Consider the following 25446-nt stretch of genomic DNA (forward strand, 5'->3'; position numbering starts at 1 on the left):
GTATTGTCCTCCATTTAGCACATGCTAGTCCAATCTGCTGGTGTCATGTCCAAGTTGCTAAGGCACCTTCCCTTCAAAGTGGATATGGTGTCGCAGTTGGAAGCAGAAGAAGAGCTTTGGCTGATGGAGACAGAAACCCAGAGAAGTACCTATTTGGCAGTACCAGTCAAAATGAGATGGAAAGGCTTCAAAAAATCTGCATTAAAATACCTTTCACATGCAGAGTATCCTGCTGCAAATCTGGAAACAGGTTGCAAGTAAATGACCAGATGTCTTCAGAGAAAGGATTTCCAGGCATCCCAAGGAGATCCATTCAGGTTTTTGAAAGTGAGAGCATCATAAAGAACCATAAAGGAAATGGTTCCAGGTATGCTGAAAATGACGAGTTTTCAACTTTAAGAACCCAGCACTCTTGCCAGAATGCATTCTGAGCAAGTCAGAGAATCTCAGTAGAAATAAGCAAATTGGTGTGAAAAGCAGTGTGCATTTGTGTGCCGACTTGATGAGGAGATCACCATCCAGTGAACATGTTAAAAATGAGACAGAGCAGAAGCCCTGCAAAGGTGACAAATGTGGCTGGAGCACTACTGATGGCTCCAACCTGAAGTCACCCTTTCAAGAGAGACCACATACATGTAGTGAGGTTGGAATGAGCTCCCATTATAGTTCAGTGCCTCCCCTTCATCAGAGGGATCCCCCAGGAGAGAAGCACTTCAGTCAGAACACACAGCTGCAAACCCATTAGACTTCGCCCAGGAGAGACACTGGGTAAGGATCAGGGATCTGGCGATTGCTTCAGTAAGAACCCTTTTTATTCTCACCAGTCTAACTCAGGAGAGAAGTCCTACAGGTGTGACAGTTGTGGCAGCAGATTCCGTAGCAGCACAGGCTCATCATTCATTACAGGACTCACACTGGAGAGAAGCCTTACAAATGGGAGGAATATGGCAAGGGCTTTGGCTGGAGAGTTAATCTCCGTGTCCATCAGAGGGTCCATGGGGGTGAAAAGCCTTAGATATGTGAGGAGTGTGGGAAGGGATTCGCACATTTCCACACCCATCAGCAAGTCCACACTGGGGAGGAACACTACAGATGTGAAGTGTGTGGCAAGGGCTTCAGTTACAGCTCAAATCTTAAACTTCACCGAGCAATTCACAGTGGAGAAAAGCCATAGAAATGTGAGGAGTGTGGGAAGGGTTTCAGCTGGAGGTGGACCTTCATGCTCATCAGAGAGGAGCCCTACAGATGTGAAGAGTGTGGTAAGAGCTTCAGCCAGGCCATCAGAGCGTCCATCCTGGAGAGAAACCATACTCCTGTGGTCTATGTGGTAAGGGCTTGGTCAGTGCTTGGGCCTCCAGTCCCACCAGAGAGTCCACACCGGGGAGAAGCCATATAAATGAGGGTGTGTGGAAAGGGCTTTAGAGACAGTTCACACCCATCAGAGAGGACACACTGGAGAGACCTCACAGGGTGGGACTGTGGGAAGGGCTTGGGGGGAGCCTGAGTCTTTGCCATCACCAGAGGGTCCACCAGAAGGACCTCATAAGTGTGAGGAGGGTGGCAAAGCCTTTAGTCTCCCCTCGGATCTTGGAGTCCATCGGAGCGTTCACACCCAGGAGAAACTTTCAACGTGAGGCATGCGGAAAGGGCTCCAGTGAGAGTGCACGCCTTCCAGCCCACCACAGGGTCCACGCTGCAGAAAGACCTTACAAATACAAAGTGTGTGGCAAGGACTTCAGTGCCCCGTCCCAGACTATGTACCACCAGAAAGTCCACATTGGCAAAAAGCTCAAGAAATGAGAATTTTTGTTGACTTCTGCCAGAATGTACAACCTCAAGCACTTTGAGTCTGAGCTGGCGACGAGACCCTGTAAAAATACCGAGAGTGGAGGGGTCTTCTTCAGTCTCAGAATCTAACACACACCTTAAAATGATGACCCAGAACCAGAGTAACAGGACTAGGACTCCGATTCAGGGAAGAAATTGATATTCCCTCCTGGCGGCAACATCCAGTTATATAAATGACCATCTTTCCAAAAAAAATTAAAATTAAAAAATTACAAAAAGAAAACAGCGTTGATTTAATTCACGTTTTTGGAGTCTGAAAGTCTAAGCAGCAAGTGCTGGCTCTGGGGATGTCCCCTGGCCCCTGGCAGCGTGGTGGGAGGGATCACTTGGGGAGAAAAGAAGCCAGACCCTGGGAAGGACCAGACCCTGTGAGCTCCACTGGCTTCCAGGAGAGCTTCCCCCATCCCTGTGGGGCCATGACCCCTTGACCTCGCAGTGCCCCACTAGGCCTTGCCCCTTAAGCCCCCCCCCCTTACCACCTCACCTCAGAGCAAGAACTGACCCCAGGAGACTGCACCCCCACAGGTGGCAGAGGAACCGAGTGCTGCCCCCGATAGGGGGCTTCACTCCCTTCTCCCAGGGGCAGCTACTGCTCTCCGCCTGTGGCTGCTCCCTGGGGACGGCCCAGCTCTGACTGCACCCAGCTCTGACTGCACCCCAGCTCTGACTGCACCCCAGCTCTGACTGCACCCCAGCTCTGACTGCACCCAGCTCTGACTGTACCCCAGCTCTGACTGCACCCAGCTCTGACTGCACCCAGCTCTGACTGTACCCAGCTCTGACTGCACCCAGCTCTGACTGCACCCCAGCTCTGACTGCACCCAGCTCTGACTGCACCCCAGCTCTGACTGCACCCAGCTCTGACTGCACCCCAGCTCTGACTGTACCCAGCTCTGACTGCACCCAGCTCTGACTGCACCCCAGCTCTGACTGCACCCAGCTCTGACTGCACCCCAGCTCTGACTGCACCCAGCTCTGACTGTACCCCAGCTCTGACTGCACCCAGCTCTGACTGCACCCCAGCTCTGACTGCACCCCAGCTCTGACTGCACCCAGCTCTGACTGCACCCCAGCTCTGACTGCACCCAGCTCTGACTGCACCCCAACTCTGATTGCACCCAGCTCTGACTGCACCCCAGCTCTGACTGCACCCAGCTCTGACTGTACCCCAGCTCTGACTGCACCCAGCTCTGACTGCAACCCAGCTCTGACTGCACCCCAGCTCTGACTGTACCCCAGCTCTGACTGCACCCCAGCTCTGACTGTACCCCAGCTCTGACTGCACCCCAGCTCTGACTGTACCCCAGCTCTGACTGCAACCCAGCTCTGACTGCACCCAGCTCTGACTGTACCCCAGCTCTGACTGCACCCCAGCTCTTGCTGGGAGCCATCAGCCAAGTAGGTATGACAAATTCCTTGCCAGCTTACTCCCATGCTGTCTAGTGGAAGGACTTCTGAAAGGTGACCTTGCTCAAGGACCAGGGCAGGATCCGTGTTTAGGGTGTTCCCCCTTTAGAATAGGGCAGTTTAGCATAATAGGAGAGTAGGGTGTTTCCCCTTTAGAATAGGGCGGTTTAGTATAATAGGAGATTAGGGTGTTCCTCTTTTGGAATAGGGCGTATCCTGCTGCTGAGTTCCTCTTGAGTGCTTAGGGTCAGACAGTATATTTTGGGAGACAGAAGCCCATGCGGGTGGATTTGGGCAGAGAACGTGGATTCCCCCAGAGCGTGTTTGTAGATGGCCGGTGTGAGTTCGGGAATAAAGAATTGCTGTTTGAATCTACAAGCTGTGTGGAGACTCGTGATTTGTGCCCAGCCAGAGACTGCGGCATCTGGTGGCTCGTACGCGGAATGTCTGAAACTTGGAGGTAAGTGAAATTGCTCGCCCCTGAGGGAAGGCGAGAGAATGGGTGACCATTTCAGAAAACAATGTGTTCTTCTTTTGATTTATTTTGTTTTTCTTTCAAGCTGCCTATCCCTAGAAATTTCTCAGGCAAACTGGAAAAAATGGTTGACTAAAGGCTTGAAGTTTGTCGGCCCTGAGGAAGAGAAAATTGATACAACGATTTTTTATTCCGTTTTTGCTTCATTCAATTTCAGTTTTGTTTTGTGTTATCTTATTGGGTTGTGTTATCTTTATAGTAGATTAAAACAAACTGAAAAGATGTTAAGTAAATTGTTAGAGGTTCAGAACATGGTGAAAGACATTTTAGATCAAGCAAAAGAGAAGGTCTCTCGAGCTAGTCAGACAGAGGAAGAAAATTTAAAGGAAAAGGGGTTGTTAGGAAAAAGGCCACAACAGGAGGCTGTTACTAACTCCGTTTTATCACAAGAGGGTTTAATTCAACCAACAGCCCCACCGATAGAGACAGCTAAGTGACCCTCAAACCCCGTAGTTGATAAATGGAATCCTGAGACAGGACCTCAAAGATTAGCATGCCCTGTACTTGAACAGGTAGGAGGGCAGCGAATTCACCGTGCTTTAGATTTTAAAACAGTGAAGCAGTTAAAGGAGGCTGTAACAACCTATGGTCCCCAAGCTCCCTTCACGGTGAGCATGGTCGAGTCCATTACTAACTTGGACATGACGCCAGCAGATTGGGCTAGCATGTGTAAATCTGTGCTAAATGGAGGACAATATTTGTTATGGAAGGTTGCCAATGAGGAATTTTGTGCAGAGACAGCTAGGCGAAATGCAGCAGCCGGTTACCCTCAAAGAAATCTAGAAATGCTGCTAGGGAAAGGACCTTATGAGGGTCAACGGCAACAAATTGAATATGATCCTGCTATATATGCACAAATTGCTGCAGACGCAGTTAGGGCATGGAAGACTTTACAAGGACATGGAGATTTACAAGGTCAGCTATCTAAGGTAATACAGAGAGCTAATGAACCTTACGCTGACTTTGTAGATAGGCTAATTCAAACGGCTGCCAAAATATTTGGGGATACGGAACAAGCAATGCCATTAATAAAACAACTGGCTTATGACCAAGCAAATCGTTGCTGTAGAGAGGTTATTAGACCATGGAGACATGAAGATTTAAACACATATATTAAATTATGTAGAGATATTAATGAACAAGGGCAAGTCTTGGCAGCTGCAGTACAACAGGCTTTAGATGCCAGGCCAAAAACATGCTATGATTGTGAACGAACAGGACATTTTAAAAGGAGTTGCCCCATAAGAGGAGGGTTTAACAAAACTAGGTATCAAAGAAATAGAATACCGGGTATTTGCCCACGATGCCGTAGAGGGAGACATTGGGCTAATGAATGCCGTTCTCAAACTACCATAGAAGGTACTCCCTTATCAAAAAACGGACAAGGACCAGGTATTTACCCACGATATCGTGGAGAAAGGCATCAGGCTCCATTGCCAAAAAACGAACAGCCGGGCCCAATGCTCCGGGGCCCACAACCACAAATATACGGGGCAGTGGAGGAACCCAGCAACACCATCAGAGTAGTGCCCAGGACACATTGTCCATTAAATCCCTCATCAGACAAACCCGAGGGAGCGCAGGGTTGGACATCTGCGCCTCTGCCAGAGCAGTACTAACTCCAGAGATGGGAGTTCAAATCATTCCCACAGGAATAAAAGGACCTCTTCCTCAAGGGACAGTAGGCTTATTATTGGGACGTAGTTCATCTACATTAAAAGGACTTATGATAAGTCCTGGGGTAATTGATCCCGATTATGTAGGTGAAATAAAAATTATAGCTAGTTCTCCAAGAGGTATATCAGTAATTTCACCTGGAGATAGAATAGAACAGTTGTTAATAATACCCAGCCTACATAATAAATTTCCTAGTCATAGTGTAAAAAGAGGTTCCAGGGGATTAGGCTCCACAGGTGTAGATTGGGCTATGTTGTCTTTAAATTTAGATTCTCGCCCAATATTAAAACTAAATATTCAAGGACACGACTTTAATGAGCTACTGGACACAGGTGCAGACCTTAGCATCATATCTAGTAAGGAATGGCCAAAACATTGGCCATTACAACAAGCCACTCAAACGCTTCGAGGCCTAGGAGTGGCTACTAATCCCCATAGAAGTGCAATGATATTAGATTGGAAGGATCCTGAAGGATGTGAGGGAACTATACAGCCCTATGTATTGGATCATCTTCCTATAAATTTATGGGGACGAGATGTCCTAGATCAATTAGGTTTGACATTAACAAATAACATCAATCCTAATGCGCCCACTACTAGGGCTAGACAAGGTTTTAGGAAAGAAAAAAGATTAGGAAAACAAGGACAAGGTATAGCAGCACCAATTCAAATAGATCAAGGAACAGACAGACATGGGTTGGATTTTCAGAAAGGGCCACTGAGACAATAAAAATTACTTGGAAATCAGAAAGACCAGTGTGGGTTCCTCAGTGGCCCCTGACTAAAGAAAAGATACAAGTAGCCCATGATCTGGTCAAACAACAATTAGCGGAAGGACATATACAACCTTCCATATCTCCTCATAATACTCCCATTTTTGTCATTAAAAAGAAATCTGGTAAATGGAGATTATTGCAAGATTTAAGAGCCATTAATAATGAAATGGTTATTATGGGACCTGCTCAATCAGGGATTCCTCAATTGTCTGCTTTGCCAAAAACCTGGCATGTTTTAGCCATAGATATTAAAGATTGCTTTTTTTCAATTCCAATTCATCCCGAGGATAGTCCACGTTTTGCATTTACTATCCCTGCATTAAATCATGAAGGTCCTGATCAGAGATATGAATGGAAAGTACTCCCTCAAGGGATGGCTAACAGTCCAACTATATGTCAAATATATGTTAATAAAGCAATCCAGCCACTTAGAAATCAAAATCCTGAACTACAAATATTTCACTATATGGATGATGTATTATTGGCACATAAAGATAAAAACATATTGCTGGAATGTTATGCCACACTTACAAACTTATTAAAAAATTATAATCTAGAGATAGCAATAGATAAAGTACAATTAAATTTTCCAATTAATTATTTAGGAGTTCTATTATCCTCAACCATGGTCCGTCCACCAAAAATTCAAATACGAGTAGATCAACTCAAGTCACTTAACGACTTTCAAAAGTTATTGGGAGACATAAATTGGATAAGGCCTTATCTAGGCATACCAACAGGAGAGTTGGGACCTTTATTTGATATTCTAAAAGGTCCATCAGATCCAAACTCACCTCGCATGTTAACGCCTGAAGCAAGAAAGGCATTGAAAATTATTGAAACATATATGGAAAATATACATTTGGATAGAATTGATATAAGTTTGCCTTTATTATTTATTGTACTACCAACAAAAAATATTCCTACAGGAGTATTTTGGCAAGAAGGTCCATTATTGTGGATACATTTATCTTATTCTCCTAACACTATTCTTACTAGGTATCCTGAGGTTGTAGGACAATTAATACTCAAAGGAATAAAAGCAGCAAAGGGAGTGTTTGGAATTTCTCCCAATAAAATTATTACTCCATATACTATGGATCAAATTGATGAGTTAGCTAATGAGTTAAATACTTGGGCAATAATCATGTGTAAATCTAATGTTGCATTTGATAATCACTTACCATCTAATCCTTTGTTGTCTTTTTGGTCTAAGCATCCTGTAGTTTTTCCAAAAATGACAAGAAAAACCCCTATCATGAATGCTCCAAATATATTCACTGATGGGTCAAATAATGGTACAGCAGCAATAGTTACCCCTGATCAAACTTTGACATTTTTAGTACCCAAACAATCAGCTCAAAAGGTAGAGCTTAATGCAGTATTACAAGCCTTTTTAATGTTTAAAGATTCTGTATTTAATTTATTTTCTGATAGTCAGTATGTAGTTAATGCTATAGTATCTCTTGAAGATGCTGGTACGATTTCCCCTTCTTCTACTGTTTTCTCTTTGTTTTCCACTATACAAAGTCTAATCTGGGACAGAAAAGATCCATTCTTTATGGGACATATTAGAGCACATACAGGATTGCCTGGAGCCCTTAGTTTGGGCAATGATTTAGCAGATAAAACTACACATGACATACATATTTTCTCTACACTAGAAGAAGCTACGAATTTTCATAAAAAATTCCATGTTAATGCTAATACTTTACAAAAGCGTTTTAAAATAACTAAGGAACAAGGCAGACATATAATAAAACAATGTCAAAATTGTGTGACCTTTTTACCACAAGTTAATCTTGGAATCAATCCTAGAGGACTGATACCTAACCATATTTGGCAGATGGACGTCACACACTTGCCAGAATTTGGAAAATTAAAATATTTACATGTTACAGTTGATACCTCTTCTGGATTTTTGATGGGCTCCCTTCATGCAGGAGAAAAAACTAAAGATGTTATAGCTCATTGCTTACAAAATTTTGCCACTGTGGGCGTTCCTAAACAGTTAAAAACTGATAACGGTCCTGGCTATACCTCTACCTCTTTTAAACAATTTTGCTCATCATTTGGTATTACTCATATAACAGGAATTCCATACAATCCACAGGGACAAGGCATAGTTGAAAGAGCTCATCAAACTATTAAAACGTACTTATTAAAGCAAAAAGAGGGAATTGGAAAGGGGTATATATATCCCCCAAAGATAAACTTAAAATAACGCTTTTTACTCTAAACTTTTTAAATTTGGATTCATCAGGACTTAGTGCTGCGGAAAGGCATATGTATCCAAAAAATGTGCATAAGCCTAAAGTTCTTTGGAAAGATATTCTAACAGGACAATGGAAAGGTCCTGATCCAGTGATTGTCTGGAGTCGGGGCTCTGTTTGCGTGTTTCCACAGGGAGAACAGCAGCCGATTTGGATTCCAGAAAGACTAACTAAAACGATTTCTACAGATCGAAAAGAAGATGATTTGACTCAAATCCATAACAGCTGATATCCAGAACTCCAGCTTGGCCATTCTTACATCTGCGACTGTGATTAACCAGGATGCTTTTTTCAATATCTATTTTATTATTGCATTTTTCCACATCATAGGTTCTATTTTTATTTTTTGAGCTCATACAAACCTAGGTTAATGTTTTTCTGATCAGTTTTATTTTTTGACTATAGAGTTTTTAAACATTGCAATGGAAATTTCACCTAGGTAAAGCTACAAGGCCTTTATTATTATCTTATGTGTTGTACGTTTGTTTGCACATTTGTGTTTTGTGTTATATGTCTGTGTGTGCGTATGTCCATATTTCATATATGAGGAGCGCTCATGAGAAAATGGATCCAAATTATTATTTTTTTTATTCACGTGATTTAAATGGCTTAATTTAAATTAGGTAAACAGCTGTTAAGGATTGTTTTTAAAGGTGGTTAACAGATCTGCTTGTTTACTAATTTAAATCAGTTAAACAGCTGTTAAGGATTGTTTTTTAAGTAGGTTAACAGATCTGTTTGTTTACTTTCACCTTTCCTTTTCATTATATTTAATAATTCTTTTCAGGATAATGTCTTTTTAGCATCATTGCAGAATTCCTATCTTCATCCCAATGAATATAACTCAACAAGTATGCTCAATCAAGGAGTCAACTTACTTTGGGAGGAAATGGACTTTGGGAAGAGACGGACAGATTGATAGATTCCTCCCCTTTGAACTGCTTACAGAACTTGCCTGGACTATGTAACTACGTTTAGTGCAGCTATTGTGGTAATGCTGGCATATATTTGCTGATGGTGTCACCAGTGATCTTTGCTGATGGTGTCACCAATGATGCAATTTTTCCAAAGGAACTGTCAATTGGCTTGGTGTCGTGGCATTTCTGTATCCTCCTCCCTTCTGCTAGTGATGGTCTAAATTTGGGGGCCAATGGCTATATGCTGGACCGGCAGTCAGTGACGGGTATGATCCAATTGCAATGGTATCAACCTAAGACAGGAGGCTGACGCCTAAAGGTCAGTTACCTAAAGGTCAGTTTTCCGATGACGGGTAAGAACCATATGTTGAATTGGACAACCTACCAGGCGCGGTCCTTAAGCCACATTAACCTCACTCCCCCACTGGCACCAAGGCCAAATTTGGGGGCCAACAGAGGTGAGGCAAAGAACCTCACCCCCCCACTGGTGCATAGACCTATCCACAAGTATGGCTGTATGCTGGACCGGTAGTCAGTGACGGGTATGATCCAGTTGCAGTGGTATCAACCTAAGACAGGAGGCTGACGCCTAAAGGTCAGTTTTCCAATGACGGGTAAGAGCCATATGTTGAACTGGACAACCTACCAGGCACGGTCCTTAAGCCACATTACTTGTTGTTTAATTAATCAGAAGGGGGGAGATGCTGGGAGCCATCAGCCAAGTAGGTATGACAAATTCCTTGCCAGCTTACTCCCATGCTGTCTAGTGGAAGGACTTCTGAAAGGTGACCTTGCTCAAGGACCAGGGCAGGATCCATGTTTAGGGTGTTCCCCCTTTAGAATAGGGCAGTTTAGCATAATAGGAGAGTAGGGTGTTTCCCCTTTAGAATAGGGCGGTTTAGTATAATAGGAGATTAGGGTGTTCCTCTTTTGGAATAGGGCGTATCCTGCTGCTGAGTTCCTCTTGAGTGCTTAGGGTCAGACAGTATATTTTGGGAGACAGAAGCCCATGCGGGTGGATTTGGGCAGAGAATGTGGATTCCCCCAGAGCGTGTTTGTAGACGGCCGGTGTGAGTTCGGGAATAAAGAATTGCTGTTTGAATCTACAAGCTGTGTGGAGACTCGTGATTTGTGCCCAGCCTCTGACTGTACCCCAGCTCTGACTGCAACCCAGCTCTGACTGTACCCCAGCTCTGACTGCAACCCAGCTCTGACTGCACCCAGCTCTGACTGTACCCCAGCTCTGACTGCACCCCAGCTCTGACTGCACCCAGCTATGACTGCACCCCAGCTCTGACTGCACCCCAGCTTTGACTGCACCCAGCTCTGACTGTACCCCAGCTCTGACTGCACCCCAGCTCTGACTGCACCCAGCTCTGACTGCACCCCAGCTCTGACTGCACCCCAGCTCTGACTGCACCCAGCTCTGACTGCAACCCAGCTCTGACTGCACCCAGTTCTGACTGCACCCAGCTCTGACTGTACCCCAGCTCTGACTGTACCCCAGCTCTGACTGCACCCAGCTCTGACTGTACCCCAGCTCTGACTGCACCCCAGCTCTGACTGCACCCAGCTCTGACTGCACCCCAGCTCTGACTGCACCCAGCTCTGACTGCACCCAGCTCTGACTGTACCCCAGCTCTGACTGCACCCCAGCTCTGACTGCACCCAGCTCTGACTGTACCCCAACTCTGACTGCACCCAGCTCTGACTGCACCCCAGCTCTGACTGCACCCAGCTCTGACTGCACCCAGCTCTGACTGCACCCAGCTCTGACTGTACCCCAGCTCTGACTGCACCCAGCTCTGACTGCACCCAGCTCTGACTGTACCCCAGCTCTGACTGCACCCCAGCTCTGACTGCACCCCAGCTCTGAAGCCTCCACACAGCTCGGATCCCTGGGGCTGGTCTCCGCACTCCCGAAGGCCTGTCTCCTGGGTTGACCCATGGTGGGAGGCCTGGGAACTGCAGCCTGTGGCTCTCCAAGGCACTGTCACTGCTGTCACCTGGGCCACCTCAGGACAGCATGGAGGTCAGCTCACCCGAGCCATCTGCTGGCGGCTGGCAGGGCTGGGCGCGTGCTCGCTGTGGCCAGATGGAGAGCCAGGCAGGCTGGCCGTGGGGACCTGACCCTGAGGCTGGTTTGGGAGCTGGGCCCAGGGGTTGAACCCAGGTGCTGAGGGGCTAAGGTGTGAAGGGCAGGTGGGGCGGGATGCCACCCACACCAGGGTTGAGGAGCCAGGACCCTGCCCTGGGCTCAGAGGAGCCCTCGCCTAGGACCAGCAGTCTCCTGAACCCAGCCTTCCTCCCTCCCTGTGGTGGGGGGGTCAGGGCCAGGAGCTAGGACGGGCCCCTGGCCTTCAGGAGGCTGCTCCTGGCACAAATAGAGCCAGGCAGGCCTTATTGCCCTCCAGCCTCCCCTGTAACCCTCAAGGTGAATCTTCCCTAAATCCTGTTTGCTGTCCACACCCAGGACCTGGGACCTGGCCCTCTACTGTCCCTTCAATCCCAGGCCCCACTGGGACTCCATCATATCTCTGTGGTGCTGAGGCTGGGACCCAGGGCCTCACACTGGCCAGGCAGGCACTGACCACTGGACACATCCCAGCCTGGACCGCCAGTTTGGGGATGGATCTTTCAGTGGGCGGTTCTGTGAGATTTTGTTGCCTATGAGGACTCAAGAAACCACTGCAATAGAGATGCTTAGCCCTTCCATCGCCCTGAAGAGTCCTTATCTGCCCCTCAGTCCCCTCTGACGGTCCTGGTCCTGGGCTAGGACTGCTGTGTGCATGGACAAGCCTGCACAGGGTGCAACCTGCTGAGCTTGGCACTTGATAAACCTAACTGAGGTTGGGCCACATTACAGTGCGCGTCCACAGACCACCTTCCACAGCCACATGGTGTTCCATGGTGTGGACCCCTGGCAGTTTCTGTTTGTCCCCTGCCCCACAGAAACAGGAAGAACTGCCATTCAGAACTGAGTCTGGGTGTTGGATCAGTCTGTTCTCTGTTGCTATGACAAAATACTTGAGGCTGGATTACTGTATAAGGATAAGGGGGTTGTTTTGCTCACGGTTCTGGAGGTCCAAGAACACAGGGCTGGCATCTGCTCAGCCCTGGGGAGGACCACATGCAGATGGCATCCCAATGACGGTATGTGTGTGAAAAGAGCGAGTGGTGCATGGGCTGGGAGGAGCCAGCTCCCTAACAGCCCATTCTCGCAGGAGCTGACCACCCTACAAGACCAGCATTGACCCCTTGGCTGGTTGAGCCCCAGACCTCGGCCTGCCTCTCACCCTTCCTCCTCTAGGCCCTGCACCTGGCCACCACCATGCTGGGGACACAGCCTACAGCCAAGCCTCTGGGAGTCGCTCACACCGTCTCCAGACATGGTGGATATAGACTGACCATGCAGGGTGTGTAGCAGGTTCAGGCTCACATCTGGCTTCCTGGGAAAGCCGCGGGTCCTGAAAATGGCTTGAAGGAGCAGGAAAGCAGGTACCAGATCCTGTGGGTGGTGGGGAGGAGGAGTGGCCTTCCTCACAGGTCATCAGAGCAGGGACAGAGGGGAGAGGGAGGTGCCCCTACACGCTGTGGCATCCATGTCAGGGTGAGCCACGTGGCCGGCAGTCCCTTCCTCAGTGCGCGGGCTGCACTCCAGCTGACTGGCCTCAGGGGGCATCAGTGGGCATCAACACCTCCAGGTGCCGAGTTTCATGTCAGTACAGGTTTCGACTTCTCTGGGACAGACCCCACAGCATGGCTACTGCGTCCTGTGGAGAGTGCCCACTGAGCTTGGTGGGCCCAGTGGGTCCGGTTTCCCCAGAGGCTGGACCTCCTGTATTCCCACCAGCCCGGGTAAGAGCCAGTGGCTCCCCACCTCACCAGCACCTGGAATCTTTGGAATCTTAAAAGACCTTAGATGTTCTGATAGAAGTGCAGTGATGTCTTATTGGCCTTTAATTTTGCATTGCCAGCTGGGTGAGGTGGCCATACTGTCATCCCGGCCACTCAGGAGGCCGAGGCAGGAGGGTCACAAGTTCACGGCCAGCCTGGGCAGCTTAGCAAGACACTGTCTCTAAACAAAAAATGAAAAGGGCTAGGGGTGTGGCTCAGTGGTACAGCACCCTGGGCTTGATCCCCAGACCACATTAAAAATGAGTTTCACGGTTCCCTGGTGGCCCCTGTGCTGACCCCTATGCTGTCCCCTGGTGGTGGCCCCTATATTGACCCTTGTGCTGACCCCTGTGCTGACCCCTGGTGTTGCCTCTGTACTGACCCTAGTTGCTGTGCCATGTGCTGCCCCCTGTGCTGCCCCCTGGGGCTGACCCCTGGGGCTGACCCGGTGCTGACCGTTGTTTCATGGCCATCTCACCTTCGTCGTCCTCCTCTGTGAACTGACTCTTCAGACCCTTTGCCCACGTTCCCACTGGGACATCTTCCTCACTGTTGAGTCTGGAAGGTTCTTTGCATATTTTGGGAGAAGTCATGTGTCCCGTAAGTGGGACGTGCCCCAGGTCTGGCTTGCTCGCCCACCCCTTGCTGGAGTCTCGCTCTGGGCAGGACTTCCAGTTCTGAGGAAGCCCAGCTTATCAGTGGTTTTCTTTATGACCGCGTCTTTGGTGCCATGGGAGAGAGCTCCCACCTCCCTCTTGTCATGGAGATTTGTCTTCTAAATCTCTTCTGCCATCCGCTCGTGATCCGAGTTATAATAAACATGAGGTTTGGGTCAAGACAGTTTTTCTCCCCCTACAAATGTCCAATTGTCCCAACTATTTGTTGACAAGAGACCGCCCTGTACCCTTGCCCCAGTGGCTGGGCTTGGTGGGAAAAACCTGGCTTGCTGCTCTGCTGGGTGGCTCTGCAAGTCTTTCCTCCACCAACACCCCCTGTCCTGACTTCCCCAGTGGCAATTTTATCCTAAAGTTAGGGAGTGCTATTCCTCTAGTCATGTTCGGTTTTTGCATTTCTTTGGTTATTCTGGTTCCTTTATCTTTCTATGTAAAGTTTTGAACAGGGTCTATATCTACAGTGTATCCTGGCAGGATTTTGATAGGAATATTTTTAAAATACAGGTTAATTTCAGAGAATTGGCATCTTACCATATGGAGCCTTGCAGTATGTGATATGGTCTGTCTCTGTTGATGTGGTCTTCTTGGATTTCCTGCATTAGCATTTCATAGTTTTCAGCATCTACATTCTGTATTTCTTGTTAAGTTTATGCCGATATATTTGGGGAGTGATTGTGCATGATACTGTGATTCCATTTTGGTTTGTAAACATACATATGAGTGATACATTTCTATGGGTCAACCTTGCAACTTGGGACCTTGCTAAACCCAGACTCATGTATTAGTTCCAAGAGGATCTTGTGTTTGTTTTCGTTTGGTTGGTTTTGGTTGGGTATGGTTGGGTTTGGTTGGTTTTGGTTGGGTTTGGTTGGGTTTGGTTGGGTTTGGCTGGTTTTGGTTGGGTTTGGCTGGTTTTGGCTAGGTTTGGTTGGGTTTGGCTGGGTTTGGCTGGGTTTGGCTGGTTTTGGCTGGGTTTGGTTGGTTTGGGCTGGTTTGGTTGGGTTTGGCTGGGTTTGGCTGGTTTGGGGTTGGGTTTGGTTGGGTTTGGGTGGGTTTGGTTGGTTTTGGTTGGGTTTGGCTGGGTTTGCTTGGGTTTGGTTGGGTTTGGTTGGGTTTGGCGGGGCTTGGCTGGGTTTGTCTGGCTTCTGTTGAGTTTGACCGGGTTTGGTTGGGTTTGGCTGGGTTTGGTTGGTTAAGTTGGTTTGGCTGGTTTTGGCTGGTTTTGGTTGGGTTTGGCTGGGTTTTGCTGGGTTTGGTTGGGTTGAGTTGGTTTGGTTGGGTTTGGCTGGTTTGGGTTGGGTTTGGTTGGATTTGGTTGGATTTGGCTGGGTTTGTTTGGATTTGGCTGGGTTTGGAATGGTTTGGTTGGGTTTGGTTGGTTTGGGTTGGGTTTGGCTGGTTTTGGTTGGTTTTTGGCTGGGTTTGGATGGGTTGGTTGGGTTTGGCTGGGTTTGGCTGGGTTTGGCTGGGTTTGGCTGGATGGGTCTTATAAATTTCTCAGGGTCTCACACAGTCATGCCTTCAACATGTGGATAGCCTGGGGTCAAGCCCTCCTGGGCTCCCAGGCCAGGCCCCTTGGGTCCCTTCACCTCCTCTCCTCCAGGTTCTGTGTTTCTAGGTGTCCACCTTGGATCCCCTCTCTGTACCCCACAGTCATTCTGATGTCATCTGACTCATTCTCTTCCACCCTGCTGCTCCTCCGATCCGACAGCTGCTGGGTGTGACTCCATACTAACCCCTCTCACCTTCTCCTGGATACCTCCATCTGCATTCCCATGTAGGCTATGAGCATGGCCTGTCCCTGTCTCCCCAGACCTGTCTCTCCTTTTGTGACAGCAGAATTGTAGAACTAGCTCTCAAAGACCCTCTTCCTATGTGCCCCTCTTGAGCATGGGAGGAGCCTGTGACTGGCAAGACCTCACCCCTGTGACTGTGGGAAGTGGGCAGATGTGATTGAGGTCTGCCATGAGTTAAGCTGATCCAAAGTGAGACGATCTTGGATGGGCCAGGCCTAACCAGAGGAGCTCTGAGAAGGGCGGGGCCTAGATGGAGAGATGCCCCTTTGCTGGCCAGGAAGGAAGCCAAAGCCTTCTAGGAATGGCCAGTGGCAGTGGTCCACCGGTCAAGGAAGCTCGAGTCACCAAAGAATTGGTCTCTGGATGACAACTCAAGCCTCTGATCAAAAGGAACTAACCCTTTAAGCCTCAGAGAGCATGGGAGAGGTCCCAGAGCTCCCGTAGAACCCACACATGACCTGTCACCTCGACAATGGCTCCAGGACATCCTGAGGAGAGGCCCAGGTTCCCCTTGGCCTGGGCTTTGGACCTACGGGAGCAGGTGAAGTATGGGAGTGGCTTTTAGTCTCTGAGTGTGCGATTTGTTTAGTGCAGGAGACAGCCATCACACCTGCAGCCTCCCTCACCTCACGACCAGCAGCCTCCACCCAGGCAAACTGCACCTGGGGCTTCTGAGCCTCACGTCTGGTGGCTTCCACCCACACCTGAACAGGTTGCTGATCCTGTACAGCGACCAGCCATGGGACCCACGTGCTGTGCTCTACCTCTGCAAGGCCACCCCAGTGTAGCCTCAAAACACCCAGACTCTGCAGGGCCCTGCCCGGCCCCCCCTGGTGCTCTTCAAGGTCCGGCCTGCAGCACAACTCTGTCACACACACTCAGGTGGCCCCATGAGCTGTGGCCTAGCAGTGCCCGCACCCCTGCATGCCTTGTGTGTGTCCAGTACGTGCCAAGCACTCTGCAAGGTTCAGACATCTAGTCTCCACGACATGGTGGCAGATGACCTCCTTGGTGGGGAGACAGGGGTATCAAGAGGACGATTACTTGACAAACTTATTAGCACAGTGTCTGGTCCTGACACCGAGCCAGAGCCCACCCACCCCCCACAAGCCCCAGCGCAGCCTGTGTCTGTGTCCTCTACTGTGTCCCCCCCTGGGGCCCCCACCTCACTCAGGGCCCCATCTCCTCTCAGAGGCCACTGGCCGGTCCTGTCCCTTCCTGCCCCTCTGCAGTTATGGAGCCTCAAATCCCCTTCCCTCCAGAGTCAGCACCTGTCTTCCTCAGTGCCATCCCATCTGCATGGGCCTGTCAGTGTATGGCTGCGAGAGTGAACCATGTACCCAGATGCAGCAGATGGTGACTTCACCTGTGAGGGGGGAGCTGGAAAATATGCACCACAAGAACGGCTTTCTGAGTGGGAGAGTTATTTATTTAAGGATTAACGGTGCCCTGTTGGGGTCAGATATACAAAGAGAAAAGAGTGGGCATGAGGCCAGTGTTTGGTGTGGCTGAAGAGCTGAGGTGGCCAGTGGGCCACTAGCAGTGAGGACCTGGGCTGAGGAGCTCCAAGGGGACTGTGGTTTCAGCACAGAAGGAGGGGGAACCCAGGACACCCCTCCAGGCTTCCCATAGGGTACAGTGGGCACAAAGCCGGTACCTCCTCCATAGCCAGCAATGAGTGCCCAGCTCTGAAGGTGGAGGATGGGGTACTTTAGAGCCTAGGATGAGGGTGGATCTGCAGAGGTAGGAGGCCCCACCAGACACATCTTCAGACGCTGATGGAATTTCCTGGGACTGGTCAGATCTGCACTGGCAGCACACAGGGACACAGCAGCTGTCCTGGCAGCAGCAGGGCTTGCAGCAGCTGGACTGGCAGCAGCTGTCCTGGCAGCAGCAGGGCTTGCAGCAGCTGGACTTGCAGCAGCTGTCCTGGCAGCAGCAGGGCTTGCAGCAGCTGGACTGGCAGCAGCAGGGCTTGCAGCAGCTGGACTGGCAGCAGCTGGGCTTGCAGCAGCTGCTCTTGCAGCAGCTATCCTGGCAGCAGCAGGGCTTGCAGCAGCTGGACTTGCAGCAACTGTCCTGGCAGCAGCAGGGCTTGCAGCAGCTGGACTGGCAGCAGCAGGGCTTGCAACAGCTGGACTTGCAGCAGCTATCCTGGCAGCAGCAGGCTTGCAGCAGCTGGACTTGCAGCAGCTATCCTGGCAGCAGCAGGGCTTGCAGCAGCTGGACTGGCAGCAGCAGGGCTTGCAACAGCTGGACTTGCAGCAGCTATCCTGGCAGCAGCAGGGCTTGCAGCAGCTGCTCTTGCAGCAGCTATCCTGGCAGCAGCAGGGCTTGCAGCAGCTGGACTTGCAGCAGCTATCCTGGCAGCAGCAGGGCTTGCAGCAGCTGGACTGGCAGCAGCAGGGCTTGCAACAGCTGGACTTGCAGCAGCTATCCTGGCAGCAGCAGGGCTTGCAGCAGCTGCTCTTGCAGCAGCTATCCTGGCAGCAGCAGGGCTTGCAGCAGCTGGACTTGCAGCAACTGTCCTGGCAGCAGCAGGGCTTGCAGCAGCACACGGGCTTGCAGCAGCTGGAGCCACAGCCCCCACAGCTGGAGCCACAGCCCCCGGAGCAGCCACAGCAGGTCATGGGTTCTGGTGTGGAGGGTGGAGGAGGTGAGAGCAGCAGGTGGAGAGGGAGGAGAGGAAGATGGAGGCCTCTCCTCTGAAAGCCTTTATATACATGCTTTGCAGGTGGTCCAAGCACACACGCCCTTCCTTGTGTGTGTTTATGCTGTAGTGACAGGGAAGTCCTGTTTGCTGTCTACTTTCAAATACATGCCACAGCTCTGGCTCACCCTGGCTCCTGCCATTGCCTCTGATCCCCTCCAGAACCTCTCTGGATCAGAAACTGCACACTCGGGTCTGACCTGTGTCCCAACCTTGACTCTTGGCTCAGTTCTGTTCAGAAACAAGCCCTTTCTGTCCCGTCCGTTGGAGCACCTGCCCTCTGTGTGATCCCACGCCTCAGTGGTCGGGGTCTACAATGCTTCTCAGCGTCTAAAGCACCCAGTGCCTCCTCAGGCGCCCCCTCCCTCCCTTCCAATTTTATTTTTGTCTGAGTCATACATGAACACCATCAAAAATTACAATAGCTCTACAAACAGGAAGAGAAAAGACCACCTACCACCCGATGCTTCCAAGTTTTTAAACTGGTGTGTTTTGTCATTCACCTCAATAACTTTTCTTTCACTTTTTTTTTTTAATGCTATTTTGAGGAGCTGGGGTTGTGGCTCAGAGGTACAGCACTCGCCTAGCACATGTGAGGTCCTGGGTTCCATCCTCAGCACCACACAAAAATAAATTAAAAAATAAAGATGTGTCCAACTACAACTAAAAAATAAATATTAAAAAAATGCTGTTTTGATACCCATTGTCTCTCCAGGGTCACCGGTGGTGATTTCAGCTCTGGGTTTAAGTCTCTGGTCCCTCCACCTAAGGCAGCTCCTTGGGATTCTTCAGGACCCCCACCCCCACCCCGTGGGTCTCCTGGTGATCGGACAGTGGCCTCCTAGGGGCTCCTTGGGCTCCCAGGGGGGGTTCCGGTCAGTTGCTCCCTGCAGGTTCTTTGTTGGCCTCTGGTCCTCTGGGTCCCTGAGCAGGGTGTGCCCTCCCACCTCCCGGGCCTGAGCCTGCCTGCTCCCTCCTGGTCCTGATCCAGCTGGCCCAGGGGAGCACATCTGCTGTGGTTTCCTGAGAAGCAAAGCCCGGCAGACACGCCTGTGGAGAGTCTGTGTCAGGTCACAGGTCACTTCAGGAGGCTGAAGAGGGGGGAAGGCGCATTCTGCCATCTGCAGAACAGAGTCCTGGCTGGCTGCACTGGCTGCGTGCTGGGGCCAGGCCCGCGGTGGATGCTTTGCTTTTTCCTGCTGTCCCCAGTCCCCCCACCGCATGCTGGGTACCTCACACTCTTCTGTGGGCTCCTCGGGTCTCTGTGGGCGTCCCCTGCTCAGGGACGCTCAGCCAGGATCTGGGGCCAGCTCTCCCCTCCCTACCATGCCCCTGCCTTTCTTCTGAGTTCTGGGACCACTGTTAGTTCTCTCTTGCAGACTTTCGGTGGCCTCTTCACCCTGCCATCACCTTCTTAATTTGTAGGACCCTTTCTCGCTCTTCCCATCTCCACTCTGTGGGCCTTGTTGTGCTAATCTATGGGAAATGGTCTCCCATCTCTTGGAAAATGCTACTTACAAAATCTGAACTTTTCTTTGGTTCTCTGCAGAGTGTCCGCTGTTCCTGCAGAGTTCTTTTCCCCGGTCTTTATGTTTAGGAATTTCTGGAGTCTGATCTGGCCATGGGGCAGCCCCAGCAGGTACTGTGAGTGGCATGTCACCCCCACAGAGGCCATCGGCCAGGAGAGAGCAAGCCCCATTGAGGGTCCCTTGGCCATTAACGAGACCCTTGGGGTCGCATCTGCAAAGACCTGCAGCTCACAGATGCACTCCCAGAGGGGCCCGGCGGAAGGCCACAGTCACTGGCACCCTCGAGCAGCCACCTCCTGCAAGGGCAGAGTCAGAAGAGAGCCCTTGTTGCAGCTCCTCACAGACTGCATGTCCCGGGGACCACAGGGCCTTCTGAAAGCACCTGGGCACCAGGCAGCTGAGTCTGGCCTGCCTGGGCCCCGAGAGACATGGAGGGTGTCTGGGTCCCCTGACAGAGCTGCCCTCCTGTGTCATGTGTCCTGGCTTGGACTCACATCGGAAGCACTGAGGACTGCGCTGACCACTGGGATGCCCGCCCCCACATCAGGGCAGCGTCCTGGGGTATATGTGGGGTTCTCTCTCGAATCTCAGTCTGGCCCCCTTGGACTCTGCTGGACCTGGCACCCCAGGGTTTCTGCTGGCTCAGTGTCCCCCCGAGTGGGGAGCTGACCGGGCGCCTCGCTCCTTATGGAGAATCTCATCCATCTGCCTGACAGTATCTCCTGTCCCCGGTTAGGGAGGTGCCTGGGGGTGGAGCCCCAAGCTCCACTGAAGCTGGGTGGGCTGGCTCCCTGCATTCTGCCCAGGGGTCCCAGGGGCCCTTGTCACTCTGCAGATGGCAGGACCCTGGCTGCCCTCTCATCCTCCTTCTCCTAACTTGGGGGTTGTGCTCCTGGGTCACAGGTCACTTCAGAGGGCTGAAGAAGGGGGGAAGGTGCATTCTGTCATCTTGGGGTACGCCGGTCACCGCTCATCTTCCCTCCCAACTAGAGCCTCTGGCTGGCCAGTTGGTGCTCGCGGTTGGACAGAAGTTCGTGTGTAGGATGGGAGGGTGTCTTCACGACCCGTGCTCTTCCTGTGCGAGACCACGGCAGCGCTGACCTTCTGGCCAGTCTTTCGTCTCCACAGGTTTTGTCCTCTTGTTATTGTGAAATGACTTACGCACAGTGAAATTGAAGACGACTTTGACAAGTTTCAGCAAATCTGTCCCCCAGTGACGGCACCGGTCTATCATCCCAGAGGTCTCCTGGAGCCCCCTCCAGGGACGCCCACCACTCCTGGCCCACAGGTGTGGCTCTGCCTTGGGTCACTACAGACCTGTCTCTGCTAGACGGCTGAGTGGGTGGCATCAGACAGAGAGGCACTGGGACCAGTCCCTGCGAGTTCCAGCTGTCTTGACGTCCCCCAGCACCACTTCCATCCACAGCTTCTCGTGCCGCGTGTTCTCAGACAACTGCAGGTCCGTCAAGCTGCCTGAGCTGCGCTGCCGGTCGGGGCCTTCTCTTCAGCCCAGGGACCTCCCTTGTGCCTGTGCGGCTGACTCCTGGTCTTGGGCAGCACTGAGCCTGCCTGGTTTCTGCAGTCTGGCCTTGACTCATGGGTCACACTATGGAACCACTCGCATGTGGCCTTCTGACTGGCCTCTTCCTGAGGCGCCGTGTGTTTGAGGCACATGGTTGATGCGCTATCAGAAGTCCCTCACTTCTGCTGGGCTGCCCTGTACCAGCTGATGGACATGCGGCTAGTGTGCATCAGGCTACACCCATGTCCCAGTCCTGCTCAGACACGCGTCCATTTCTCTCCAGCAAATGCAGGAGGCAGGCAGGAAGAGCGGATGGGTCCTCTGGAAACTCTGATATAACTTCTTAGGAAAGCGTGAACTCCTTTCTCAGTGGGGCCCACCAGCAATGCCCCGAGGCCCATGTTTCTCTATACCCGGGCCAACCCCTGCTGCCACCTTTCTAGTGAGTGTAAAGGGGTATCTGGGTTTCATTTTCATTTCTTCTTTTCTTTTTTTGGAAGTGCTGGGATGGAGCCCTGGGCTGCACTCACTAGCCAAGCACTCTGCCACCAAGCCATGCCCAGGCCCTGTGGTCACTCCCAGCAGCGTCTCCCCCTGTGGCCGTTCCCCTCTGGGAGTGCCTGTGGGACTCCCTGGCTCCTCCTGGCTGACACACTCCTTGGACTGCTTCCTGCTCTGCCTGTCTGGACGGCCTCCCGTGGACACTGGGGAGACGTGCAGCAGCCTGCCGCCTGGCCCTTGCAGGACCCACTCCAGCTCTCCTCTCTGCTGCCTTCTGGGCCATGTCCATTTACCAAGTCCAACCTGATCTGTCTAAACAGCACTTTAATCTATACGTTGAAATTCTGAAAGTAAACTTCCCTTAAATGGCATCTGTCATTACACAGTTCGAGCGGTCAAGGTTACAGGATAACCAGTAGCGAGTAACCCTGGCCTTCCCTCCGGACTAGCCTAGCCCAGAGCTCGGGCTCCGCCACCTGCCACCAACTGGCTGTTTGCTTTTTTGAGTGGCACTGTTCTTGAGAGCTGTGCCTTCCCCTAGAGAATTTCCACCGCACCTGTGACAGTGTCGGTCCTACCCTGACTCAGTGTGGAAACTCACAGGAAACCCTGCTGTCCACCATACCACAGGGAGGCACATACACTGCAAGCAAAGGGGGTTCCCCCAGAGTCAGGGAATCCAAATCACTGAGCTCAGAGAGGGAGGGGCCCTGCGCAGGAGAGAGACCAAGGCCGCCCTGGGCAGAGGTAGGGAGAGGCTGCTGACTGTGGGGGAGACTGAAGGGTGCTGGACTGCTGGTCAGACAGACCAAGGTCCTAAGGTGCCCAATCCAGAGGACAGTGTGCAGCCACTGGACCCTGCCCATGGATCTGTGAAGAGCCACACACTAGGGTCTGTGAAGCTCCCTCGGGAGATGCACAGGCAGGTGCCATCGCAGGATGTGGCAGTCAGTGAGCAGAAGAAGCCCCCGGAAGCCTTCCAAGCCTTCAGGGTGACTGGGTGACACACAGAGCTGCAGGAGCAGGAGCAAGAGAGAGGGGAGGCGTCCCCAGCACCCCAAACCCTGGACATCTGAGACCATGACCCTCAAAAAATGACATGGACCAGTCAAGGTCACAGAGGCCACAGAAGCCTAGGGAACAAGGAGCCAGAGGAGCTGCACTCCTCAGAACATTGCCCGGCACAGAAAAATCTTTCTGGAACTTTCTCCTCCCAGACATGGTGGAGAACATGACCTTGGTCATGATAAACTTGGGTCCAAGAACCCAAAGAGCCTGGACATGAACATTGAACACAGAATATCAGAAAAGTGTCACAATGTCCCACCTTTGGGAGTAGCCATGGGCACCCAGCAGTAAAAGGCACTGTGCAGGGGTGGAGAAGCTCACCCCCGCCAAGGGTCACCAGAGCCAGCAACAGCTGGACCCTGAGGTGTAGAAAGGAAAAAGTGTAAGTAGGAAGCAAGTCACAGGGTGAAGTGGAGTTTGTGTTGCTTTACCACAGCACATGACCTCCTGGGAAAACAGAGACAGAGACAGGAAGTGACCAGTGTCCAGCTTCACACCTGACCCCAGCAGGGATATAAAGCCCTGGCTCAGGAGGCCCCACACCTCACTCCTCCCTCTCCACCTGCTGCTCTCACCTCCTCCACCCTCCACCTCCAGAACCATGACCTGCTGTGGCTGCTCAGGGGGCTGTGGCTCCAGCTGTGGGGGCTGTGACTCCAGCTGCTGCAAGCCCGTGTGCTGCTGTGTGCCAGCCTGTTCCTGCTCCAGCTGTGGCTCCTGTGGGGGCTGCAAGGGGGGCTGTAGCTCCTGTGGGGGCTGCAAGTCCAGCTGCTGTCAGTCCAGCTGCTGCAAGCCCTGCTGCTGCCAGGTCAGCTGCTGCAAGTCCAGCTGCTGCAAACCCTGCTGCTGCCAGGACAATTGCTGCAAGTCCAGCTGCTGCAAGCCCTGCTGCTGCCAGGACAGCTGCTGCAAGTCCAGCTGCTGCAAACCCTGCTGTTGCCAGTCCAGCTGCTGCAAGCCCTGCTGCTGCCAGTCCAGCTGCTGCAAGCCCTGCTGCTCCTCAGGCTGTGGGTCCTCCTGCTGCCAGTCCAGCTGCTGCAAGCCCTGCTGCTGCCAGTCCAGCTGCTGCAAGCCCTGCTGCTGCCAGTCCAGCTGCTGCAAGCCCTGCTGCTCCTCAGGCTGTGGGTCCTCCTGCTGCCAGTCCAGCTGCTGCAAGCCCTGCTGCTGCCAGTCCAGCTGCTGCAAGCCCTGCTGCTGCCAGTCCAGCTGCTGCAAGCCCTGCTGCTGCCAGTCCAGCTGCTGCAAGCCCTGCTGCTCCTCAGGCTGTGGGTCCTCCTGCTGCAAGTCCAGCTGCTGCAAACCCTGCTGCTGCCAGGACAGCTGCTGCAAGTCCAGCTGCTGCAAACCCTGCTGCTGCCAGTCCAGCTGCTGCAAGCCCTGCTGCTGCCAGTCCAGCTGCTGCAAGCCCTGCTGCTCCTCAGGCTGTGGGTCCTCCTGCTGCCAGTCCAGCTGCTGCAAGCCCTGCTGCTCCTAGTCCAGCTGCTGAGCCCTTGTGTGCTGCTAGTGCAAGACCTAAGGCTCCAACCATAGGCTTCCAGGGCTTCCGACACCCATTGGATCTGGTTTATTGGTGAGTTTTCACCACAGCTCCGTCTGGGAAGCAGAATGTGAGTAAGGGGATTACTGTAGCATTTTCATGGAAGGAGATGGCATGAGAGCCATGGATCACACTGGAGTGCTGGCAGGGAACCTGAGCGTTAAGCAGGTCCATCTGCCCAGCAGGGGCAGGGGCTGTGCCCAGGAAGCACCCTCTACAGTTCAGCCAGCCTACTCCTGGCCAGCTAGAGCTGGTCTTGGTCAGCACAGTGAGAAGGCTGAGGAGAGGGATGGCACATGGAAACCAGCTGGCCCTGGGTCTGCCCCTCAAAGGCCCTCAGAGAGGCCTGACCATGGCTATTCCACTCCCAGCCTTGCACTCACTTCCCGCTGCTCAGGAGGAACCATGTGGAAGGGCTGCTGTGAGCCCGGCTCCCCTGGCCCAGCCCATCTGCAGTCGGACAGCGCCCACCACCTGAGGCCTCTCTGCATCTGCTGTCCTCAGGCTGCAGGCCCAGGGACCCTGCTCCCTGGCTCTCTGTAGGACACACCTTCCCTCTGGCTGCCCCCTCCTGGGCCCCTGCCCCCAGTCACAGTCTGGAAATCTGTCCTGACCTTCCCCACCCCCACCCCACTCAACCCCTTCCTTCCCCCCACCTCACTCAACCCACCCTTCCCCCACCCCACTCAAACCTGCCCTTCCCCCCCACTCAACCCTGCCCTTCCCCCATCCCACTCAACCCTGCCCTTCCCCCACCCCACTCAACCCTGCCCTTCCCC

General features: G+C 51.9%; 1 protein-coding gene across 1 annotated transcript; it reads left to right on the plus strand.

The window, feature by feature from the left end:
* The first annotated feature begins 23731 nt into the window (after positions 1-23731).
* On the plus strand, positions 23732-24604 carry LOC143390592 (uncharacterized). The gene has a single exon (XM_076842961.2). It carries the CDS (start codon positions 23732-23734, stop codon positions 24602-24604), a length of 873 nt encoding a protein of 290 aa, XP_076699076.2.
* Positions 24605-25446: the final 842 nt, after the last annotated feature.

Source organism: Callospermophilus lateralis, chromosome 2 (assembly GCF_048772815.1).
Source record: "Callospermophilus lateralis isolate mCalLat2 chromosome 2, mCalLat2.hap1, whole genome shotgun sequence".
In the NCBI taxonomy this organism is placed as follows: domain Eukaryota; kingdom Metazoa; phylum Chordata; class Mammalia; order Rodentia; family Sciuridae; genus Callospermophilus; species Callospermophilus lateralis.